Here is an 11,324-nt window from a genome sequence, read left to right on the forward strand (position 1 = left end):
TATGATTCCCGTTTCACCCAAAATAGTATTTAAAATTAACCTTGGCAATAGTTCAGTCAAATATTATAAGCGAACGTCAAGAAAAAATGATGATAAAATACTTTTGGTTTATTATATTTGGACCCCAAAGAAATGTCTAAATGTTTTATTGAAGGAGCGAAACGGGAATCATATAGAAACAAAATTTTGGGGTAAAGGTTACACGGGTGAAACGGGCTACGCCCCGGTCAATACTTTTATCTCTAATGACCTGATGCGTGTTATCGTTAGTTTCAAATTAATTTTTGGCTATTTAAGAAACTCTTTCTCACTCTTAGACTTCGCAATTTAAACGTGTAAATAATGAACTAAAGAGACTTGTAATACTTATCCTAAAAGCTGTGAATTTAAAACTCAAAATGACAAGAAAAGTTTCATCTTTGGATCTAACTGTACCCCCGATTCATTCTCGGTTCACATGCCTTTATTAGTATCACAGGTTCTTCAGGAAACTTTTAAACGTGCTAAATGAGAGTACAATATACTAGTATAATATGGTGTCCCTGAGTTAAATTCTTCGTTAGTTCCTCAATGGATAATTGATGACACTACGGTCTCATTGATCTCCTGTCACAATAAAATGTGTCACTTCCGGTATCGTCAAGGCTCATTGGTCTTGGCACCCATAAAACTGGTGTATTTTGACTTCTCAAGATCTTTTGTAACAATAAAAATGGCTATTAAAATTGTCTAACCAACTACGACAATGCTAAGATTGCTGATTCAACCAGGCCAGTTGCTTTCCGTCTGGTCTTTGAACTAGATTGTGAAACCATACCGTTGAAAGTGATTTTTCATCCAAGTTAGGGAATGGAATCCCAACAATTATCCTTGGTCAATCAAAAAGTGGCATCCCTGCTCATCATTGTATCTTACACCAGTTCTTGCTTCATCTTTGGGATAGAATTTTCAGATACATTGGTCTTAATCACTAGTCGAACTGTTACCAAATCGAATATATTCTTATTTGCATGTATCATATAATCTTAATTGTTCCATCTGTAAGAATTCTAGATCTACATTTAAAACTTCATGATTTCAATATATTTGTCACAAAAATAAAGATTTCTTCTTAGAACCGTCTACAGTTTATGTAAATAACCATTAATAACAATGTACCTAAATCTAGTTCTCACAGTCATAAAACTTGTGAAAATGATATCAACTGTCAGAATATTCGTTTACCAAACTCAACTTGATTTAGACAGGGCTAACATTCCTCTCCACTCCCTCTCTTCATTCTCTGCTACATTTTAATGTTTCTTCTCACTCAACTTAGTTAAATTTTTCTTTTGTTGCTCCTTTTCACAGCACTAACTATGGTAGAAATAATCCTATTCAGTATAACGTGCTTGGGTTATGAGCTCGCAAACTTATTTTAAATGATTATCAGTGATATTATTTTTATTTGTTTTACTACCATCTGCTATAGTATTAATGATTCTTAATAATTTTCTTGTTTACTTAATATTTATGTTAAATTGTTTACTTATGTATTGTTATCATGAAATTCTCTATTACATGCTTTTATTTTGAATACTGTTTAAATATCCACTGTTTACTTTTACCATAGATGACGTATGCCACGCCCCCCTGGAGACTGTGTTCAAGACCTACAATCACCCGATGTGGCCAATTCAAGGAGTTTCATACGCCTGGTCTCACCAAGACTCATAGTTCATATGGTATATGGAAGGTCTGTCTATTAGTATAAGATCTATGCAAATAACATGATATAAAAAAGGGATATTCCGATGTTCGAGAAAGAGTTCTTAGGATTTAAATAAAAAATAAAATTACTATTCAATTTAAAAACACTTACCACCCAGTTGGCCACTGCATTTTCTGGTAAACCAGCCAACCAAATTTGGATAATGTTATCTATAGATTCAACAATATGATCATCCTTTGGACACCTCACCAATGCTAAGTTAAATGGTATTTGAGCTCCAGGGTTCGTTGAGTTTCCGTAATATTGCATTAATATATTTACGTCTGCATAAGCTTCTGATGCCATTAAACTGTAGAACATAATGAAAAATTATCATTTGTATTAATTAAATGTCTTTATTTAATTGTATGTTATAATATTGTCGGTCTCCCCTGCAATGGTTGCGTCGGTTGGCCCCACTAGTCCTGCCACCCGACTTGTCACGATGTCCTCTCTGATGGCACGACACTGAGTGTCGGACACTTTCTCGCTTTTCTAGTCCCCTATTAATTCTATGGATGGTGAGAGAACGCTACAAGGTGATGAACAAAACTAGTTCATTTTCGCAAATTCCAACCACTATACCAGCCCAAATGCTGATCGCTATCAACGCCAGCCACCGCTACCACCATTGCCGAGAGTGTGGAATTTACAGTGGCGAGTAGGTTATAGAGTGGGGGACATTTGGGCATGAAACTCAGCAGCTCGTTCATTTATTTGTCCTCCACTCACAAAGAGGCCGATTTACCTCTAAACTACGCAATGTTCATTCTGCATTATTAAATAAACCAAATATTAACTACAACGGCTCGTCTTATTAATTATCAGCTTTATTTCAGATAGCGAACGCCATGATCACACATAACCCGCGTATCGTATGATTATAATATCAAATTATTTAAGATATACAAATAAAATGTTTTAGAAAATACCCGTCAACATACTATATATGATGTACCTAGAAATTGTTATGTTCTTGCTTTTTGTATAATTATCCATAAACGCCTTCCATTCTAATACAGTATTTATAACTTCTGGTTGATTTGTAGTGTATATATGATCTGGTTCACTGTATTCAGTTAAATTGCTCATTCCTGGCCTCAATGGTTCATCATATAATGAAATATTTTCGTATAAAAAATCGACAGCATCGAACCGGAATCCAGAAACTCCTTTATCCATCCAAAATTCTATTACGTTCTAAAATATCAAGACCATGGGTAGGTACGTGTGTAAAAAATACATAAAATGTAATACATATTGTTATATTCACTATAACTATTTTTAGATTCTGAATGGAACGAAATAAATAAGTTTTATTTCACAACGACGCGTGTGGTCGCCTTTTTAGTCCTTTTTTGTCACCTTCAGAAACAGTGAAAAATCTTGAATTTTCAATTTTATTTCCTTACAGAAAACTAAAACTAGTTAGAACTTAAAAAATAGACATTTTTCAGAACTTTTTTAATACATTTTTATTTTGTTGTACCTAAATAATTAATAAAATTTGTAATTTTTACCAGATTTAAATAGGTAAGTATTTTATAGACATGGTAAAATATTGATTAAAATATTGTAATAATGACATAGTGACATATATTCACCATTCAGAATTGTTTTTCATATGTCGTCCCCGGGTTTTTATATAGCAACTTACCAAAATTTGTTTGTTAACATCAGGATTTCTCAAGTCAAAGTCTGGTTGCTCCTTACTAAATTGATGAAGATAAAATTGATTTCGTTGTTCATTCCATGTCCAAGCGGAACCCCCAAACATACTCAACTGTGTGAAAATAAATAATTTATAATGAACAAACTCATTGATATTAAATTAGTTATTCTTACATACCTACTACTGAAAACTAAAAACCTAAAAGTTTAATTTCTAGAAATGTTTACATTAATGGTATAACTTTTTTTTATGAATATTTTAAGTTTTGTGCATAATGCTTTGCGAAAATGTAAACACCTGATACTAAAATTTACACTCAAGTAATAGTTTCTTTTTTGCGGTAAGTAGTCAATGTTTCAATTATTTAAAGAATATCCGAAAGAGAAATGTGAAGCAAATATACTCTATTTAAAATAAGAAAACTATACGACAGCCGACTAGTCCGAAGGAGCGTGACACGTCAGGTATAAAGAGAAGTGACTTGATGAGGGGAAGAGGGAACGAGTGATACCTGAGAGTACTTGTGTGCTGCCGACGAAAACTGGTCGCCGCCGTATGAGTGTCATATTTTGAACAGAGTATATTATATCAAGTTCATTAACTAACACTATAGTCATTAATATATGGAAAAATGATATATATAGTTATAAAGGTTAATATTTTAATATTCTTATGGTATTTTATATAATCAAATCGTCTTTTAAATACTCTTTTTCTGGATAAATAACTAAAACAAGCCTTGTTATTAAAAAATAAATAAATATATATATTATACAGTGTCGAATTGTTAGTATTTATAACCTTTTAAATCATTTTAAATGCCAATATAATATTTGACCTTATGTTATTTACTTATTTACCCAATTATTTGGTGGTATTGGTGTAATTGATGAGTTAATGAGGAGTTCGTCTTGATTTGAAGCGTTACGCCACATGTAATAATCTTTGTACTTTCCTTCTTGTTTGATTGATTTGTTAAACCACCCGCATTTGTAACTTGAATGGTTTGGTATAAGGTCAATTATCAGTTTAAGATCTAAAATTAAAATGATTATTTATTCAATTAATCAAAACATATAAATCTATAATTATAACAAAGTACGAAATATATTACTTCGGTTGTTCATTTCAAAAACTAATTCTTTGAAATCACCCATTGTTCCAAACATAGGATCTATCATATAAAAATCTTCTACATCATATCCCATATCATCCATAGGTGATTTGAAAAGTGGACCAACCCATAATGTCTCAATACCAAGATCAGTGAAATGATCTAGTTTCTGGATAATACCTGGAAATTAAATACACAAGCAACATAAAATTGTCTTGGCTCTCATGTGATTTATAGACATCAATAATGTTAGAATTTGTTAAATTTATTTTCGATATGTGTCTAGATAATAAAGCTGGAAAACGTTATACAAGGTTCCTTATGAGTTATGAGTTGTAATTAACAAATCAAATACATCGGAACTTAAGTCTTAATTTGTATAACGTTAATATATTATTATTACTATTCTACTGTATTCAGTATTAACCGAGTGATTTCGTATACAAGCAAGGGTGGGCAAGTTTTAAGTATTTTTTTTTTTCAATTAAATTAAAATTTAGTTGGCAAATACTGTTAACTTAACTTAACTTACTTTAGAAGTTTTGCATTTGTCGTGGTGTTTTGATCTGAAACTTTAATTGACTCCCGACTTAACCCGATCTACTACAAACCTATGCCAATATTTTGAAACTAATTTGAAACATGCTTTATAAATTCGTAAATCTATACTTTGGCAGCTATGGATATATTTCATAGCTGGCCTCCGACTCATAAAATTATATTTTTAAGAAAAAAAAATCTATATTAGTTAATAAAAAAGGTGGGTGTCGCTCTTAAAAGTAAGCGGCTACTACATAGCGGCCACCTGAATGACTTGCACATTTTAAGTAGGGTCTTGCAAATACTTACAAATTGAAAACTATCGTTTATTACGTGAATTTGACCTTTTAAATTTCTTGGTTTCATGGTAAAAGTTTGGACTTGCGAATTCTAAAAATAGACTTGCAAATACTTGAAAGTACCTTGAAAAATAATGGCATAGGTTTTAAAAAAAATAGCAGTACTCAGGTGGGCCAACTTCACGAAAGTGTTATAATCACTTGTATAGTATTATATCTGTGAATATTTTTTTATATATTCTACGAACTTATAATTTATATAAATAGTATTTGGATAATATGAAAATTAAAAATTAACTTAAGTGTGAATATTGAAAATAATATAATTTAACGTAGATAAAAATGATTCAAGTTAATTAAAACAGCGAACTAGTAAGTTAAGTTAATAAGTTAAAATTAACTTTACTTTTAACTTATTAACTCGTTAATGGCGTCTTGTATATACAAGTATATAATTATCTGCAATTACTGAAAATATTAATAGTAATTATAAAAATATTATATGACATAAAAAATATCTTTAGAAATGTATTTTAATAGTTGGTACCTATAAATAAAAACTTGTTTTCATGTTTGTTTTTATATTAATTAATGGACATCTTATATAAATACCTTTTAAATCACCAATACCATCATTGTCACCGTCTTTAAATGATCTTGGATACACTTGATAAATTATTGTATTCGACCACCATTCGTTAATTGGATTTTTAGCACGGAAATATACATTTCCGTTCACGGTGGCGTAGGTATATGCTATCACCACCAACAAGAAAACATCAAATGTCCTCATATTGTTTTAAAATATAATAAATTACCTAAAATAATAAATATTCGATTATTATTGGTTAATATAAAAAATATAGGCTTTCAGTACAGAAAAAATGGAAGTGAAGCTGTGAAGAGATAAAATAGGTACCCAAGCACTGTCTATTGACTATAAAATCAACATTAAATTAATTTACATACATTGGTTAGTTATGATTAGTTTTATATGGTTATATAAATTAGTATTTATGTTAAAAATAATGGCAATTCAAACAAAAAGTTAATATCTGTACCTATCTAATAAAATGTGTTTTAATAATTATAATACGAACTTATATTATTTATTTAATTTTTTATAACAATTTAATACTTTTTACTATATTTTTTTGTAATTTATAGATTATAATATTTAAATATATTTCCTTTAAACATCAAAATTATGTGAAAAAGATATAATAATATTAAAACAAATTCAAATATGAATTCGTTAAAAAAAATGATTTTTATTTTTTGGAACAAGCTTTATATTAAGTTTAGTACTATTTTTTTTTTTGTTAATCAAAAATAGTTAAACATACACTACATTACACTACATTTAAAACTTACAACAAGTATAAGAAGACAGTTCAATATAATAATTAATTAAAACATTTAAATTATGGTGACAATGAATTTTGTTTTTTTTGTTTAGAACAACTTTGAGGTGTGTAACTATACAACTGCTGAACTTCTAGTACAATAATGTTCCAACAACTGTATTGCCTATTTTATATAAGCTAATTGTATGAGTTTGATTATGCAAAATCCAGTTGATAATATATTTAAGAACTTAATCACATAATACATTTTGATAAATCAATGTGTATATATGTGGTACAAACCAGCGTTTTAGCGTGCATTTATGTTACATGTAACACGTAATTGTATAAACTTAAATTAAACTAAATTTAAACAAATTACGTGTAAGTGCTCAGATAAATTAGGATTTAGGAGCTACACTTGATACCTGATATATAGCAGTAAAACCAAGTACATTTTTATAAGTATTTAAACTAAAAATGTTGAAAGTATAATTATTCTAACAAAGTTCTTGTATAAATGTATAATACAATTAGATCAGCAATGAAAGATAATTTTATAAAATCCATCTTCTGAGTATAAAAACATAGAGTAAAATTTTGACATTTCTTATTGCATTCTGTACGACTGTACCACCTAGCAGTATTTCTAGGTAATTCAGGGTCAATATATTTATCTGTTAATACGACTACTGACTGAGGTCGCAGTTATAATTTATACTCGGCTTAATAAATGATAGATACTTTAGATCTAAATTCAAAACGCAAAAATAATAAATGAATAAAATATTAAACAGATAATCCGTTAAATATTATACTTACTTAAATATTTCAAATTAAAAACATAATTACCTGGGGATGTACCTACGCAGAATTTTCACTTCCTAAGTATACGAATAGTTCATCTTTGAGATTACTTATCATATCAGACAAGATTACTGAAACAGTTTCACAGCCAAAGTTCGTCACAACAATGTATGATTCGTGTTCTAATTGTGACCTGAAAAAAACAAACGTTTAGTAATATACCATCTATAAGGAAATAACACATTGTTTTATTTTTCTAAGTAAATAATTTTGGTTACCTCTTTAAAATGTAAATCGATTTAGTAATATTATACGTCTGAAGATCACCGTTTTTTAACATATTGGGGAGATCGTAGGCTTTAAACAGTACATAATAATATTGAACAATTTAAAAACACGCACCACCCAGTTGGCCACTAAGTTTTCTGGTATATCATTTGTTCAACATACCATACTGTAGCCTGTAGATTCAACTAATTAAAAAATATACTGCTAAAAAGGATATAAATAAATTATAAAAATCCATTGGCTGACGGATCGTCACCGCTCAGAATCGTTTTTATGTAGATTTTATGTGAATTTTTATATAGCAACTTACTAAAATCTGTTGCTTAACATCCGGATTTCTTATGTCAAAGTCTGGTTGTTCCTTAAAAAACTGATGGTAATAACTAATAAAAATGTTTTCATTGTTCATTCCATGTCCACGAAGAACCAAAAAAAACATACATTTACACTATACATATCAATTTTTTTTTTTAATATCTCTATAATATACATATTATGTACATTATGTATAAATCGTATAAATAAAGAAATATATTTACTCCTTTATGCCCAAGCTTGTGACGGAGTAAATAGTTAACAATAGTAATTTAAATAGCAACCTTAGAAGAAAACAAAATACAATTTGGATAGGATATCCTTTCGCAAAAAGAAACAACATTTCTCAATAAGTATATATAAAATAAAAATACAAAATGTATATAGGTAATATCAATATTTCTTACTATATTTACACGGCACCACTGCCGTGTAAACATTGATCAGGAACATAATATGCTTGCCAGTGGTTGTTTTTTAAGTTACCCATTTGGGCTGGTCGAAACTTTTAGGCCCCTCTATTAAAAACTGAAATGACACCACTGACTGTAATAATAACAATATAGGTCTACCACCCACTGCCCACGTATAGGTGCTTGAGATAGCGATTAGCGATAACATACCGATGATGGATGACGGTACTAAAAAAGTTATTATAGGTATTATATACGTATAGCAATCGGCAGTATTTTGATTTCTAAATCAGTAACCTCTTAAATTGTCAAGTGCGTATAGTCGAATTCAGAGGGAATAAGGAAAACGAGGAGTTCTACTTCCCCTTATTTGTATACTAACACTATTATTGTAGAGTGAATACTCAATAGTCATTGATTAAATAATAAATATTTTTTAAATTTTTTATAACCTAGTAAACTATTAGTTGTGTCATCCTCTGTAATTACCGATTTAGAAATAAAAATACTGCTGACTGCTGAGGACCCGTTCTTGTTTTTATTATTAAAATTATAAGTTATAACCTAAGAAAATCTAGGAAAACATTTTTTAACAAGTCGTATAATTTCTGACAGCTCTACCAGGATTATACTAGAACACCCACCACCCTTTTAGCTGAGGCACGTGCCTCAAATATAGTCCTTCATCACGCCACTGCAATTACTTTATAAAAAATTACGATCACACACTCTTGTGTCCCACGCACATTACCGTAAAATACAAATACCGTACGCTGTTAAGATTGAAGATTTTCAAGAAGAAAAATTCGATACGTTTCGATATGGAATAGTTATGTACCGACATGAATAGTTACGTACCGGTTCGTATCGAAGTCTGAGTCCGATACGTATCGCTATTGTATATTGCACATGTAACTTACACAATATGTAACTTTATTGAACACTCTTGAACTCAAATTTCTTCCTTGAAAATCTTGATTTAATAAAGACGAGGCTTATACTAATATAATGAAATCCAAAATGTTTTACTTATCAGTTATCATGTCTTTATGTGAGGATTGTTATTTGTTTTCATGTTGATAAATTAGATTTATCATTCTAAAATCTAAATTCTTATAATATTATCTTCATGATTATGACAAATGAGTAATGACAACACTTAATACAATATTCGTGTTGTTATAGGAATCAAGCTATTTTTAGATTTCCCAGTACAATATACGATGAGGGAGATCGGGACTATCGAATATCGATTACCGTCATTACCGAACCAACGATATTTTATATTATAGGTAGGTAGGAAATAGAAATGTAGAATACCAATTATTTGAATTATTATTACAATAATTTAGACTAGGGAAAAAAACGAAGATTATAATAGTATGATTTAAGAATAGTTTTAAGAAGTTATTATTTTTTAAGCCATTAGTAGCTACGAGCGTATAATCATTTATGTAACTTGTTCCGTGTTCGCGCCACGCGAAGTATTTTCCGATATCCGTTATCATTGTATGTATACTGTCTGTTAGTAAGTAGTTCTCTTCAGGAACGACCCAAATGGTGTACGCCCAACGCCAATTTCAAAACAGATACTTGGTTATACAAAAGAGGGCCACCAATCATCTCTGGACCGGCACTTGAGTAGGATCATTAAACTTCATCAGGGAGCTGATGGACTGGTCCAAGTGGCTACTATCAAAACAAGCAGCAGCACTATGAAGCGGCCAATCGCGAAACTAGCAATGATACCTATCCAACATGAACCTTACTTCGCCGGGGGGAAATATGTTCGCGCCACGCGAAGTATTTTCCGATGTCATCGTGATCTTTCTTAAGGGTAATATAGTTTTTTTTTAAAATGTTATCACACCGGGCAGTCAGCCGACTATTTGTTTGTGCATAATATGATGAGATTCGGAATACAGTCGGTCGGCACTATCGTGAGCCGATAGTCACGAACAAAACGCTGCACCAAGCACGTTTGACGTCGGAAGGCGTACGACTGTATCGGCCGGGTCTATGTATTACGCGGGTCAGACCGGTTGCAATAATTTACAGTTACAAATTGCTCAAAACGAATCTTTTTTATGACCCGCGTATTCGGGGAAAACGAATATTAATAAGCTGCAGCGTCGGTGCCGTGTTCTGTGACTGACTCGGCGGGCGCCCGAGTCAACTTTTGACTGATAATAATTGTTTTACGGCGCGCTCTATTAGTCTATTGGAACTTGTAGCAGTAAAATACACTGATGCAAGGTGATAATATAAGGAGAACCCTAGGCGTTTATTCTTATCACAATTTAAGATATATCATAATAAAAATCGAATATTAATTAAAGGAGCCTAATTAAATTAAAAAATATATAATCAACGTATAAAAATAATAATATAATATCAATATTGATTTTTTTATCCTATTAACTATTAAGATACTTTTTTAAATTTAACTAAATTTTGTTTTATTAATTTTCCATAAAAATCTAAAAAACCTATATAGAATAAAAAATCAGTTGAATTTAAAATTAATAAAAAAAAAGCCTAGTTAAATTAAAAAAATATCTTAATAGGATAAAAATATGAAAAGTATAAATAACAGCTGAATAAAAAAAAGCCCAGTTGAATTAGAAAAATATCTTAATAGGATAAGAAATCTTATATTAATATTATATTATTATTTTTTAATATTGATTATATATTTTTTATTTTTTTAGCTCTTTATTTATTCATTTTAAATTTTTTATCCAATAAGATATTTTTAATTTAACTATGCTTTTTTTAAA

General features: G+C 30.0%; 1 protein-coding gene across 2 annotated transcripts in view; it reads right to left on the minus strand.

The window, feature by feature from the left end:
* The window catches only part of LOC100169105 (maltase 2), a 61,854-nt gene extending 54,863 nt beyond the window's left edge, over nt 1-6,991 (minus strand). The window contains exons 1-7 of one of the 2 annotated variants that reach the window (XM_029491085.1): nt 6,750-6,991; nt 5,988-6,193; nt 4,537-4,716; nt 4,283-4,458; nt 3,408-3,533; nt 2,709-2,950; nt 1,862-2,060 (exon numbers count right to left, since the gene is read on the minus strand). In XM_029491085.1, the coding sequence (XP_029346945.1) occupies nt 1,862-2,060; nt 2,709-2,950; nt 3,408-3,533; nt 4,283-4,458; nt 4,537-4,716; nt 5,988-6,168 (1,104 nt within the window). In that variant the 5' untranslated portion in view covers nt 6,169-6,193; nt 6,750-6,991. Of the gene's footprint in view, nt 1-1,861; nt 2,061-2,708; nt 2,951-3,407; nt 3,534-4,282; nt 4,459-4,536; nt 4,717-5,068; nt 5,602-5,987; nt 6,194-6,749 lie in introns of those variants that run through there. The other variant, XM_029491086.1, reaches the window with a different exon arrangement.
* Nucleotides 6,992-11,324: the final 4,333 nt, after the last annotated feature.

Source organism: Acyrthosiphon pisum, chromosome A3 (genome assembly GCF_005508785.2).
Source record: "Acyrthosiphon pisum isolate AL4f chromosome A3, pea_aphid_22Mar2018_4r6ur, whole genome shotgun sequence".
NCBI lineage: Eukaryota > Metazoa > Arthropoda > Insecta > Hemiptera > Aphididae > Acyrthosiphon > Acyrthosiphon pisum.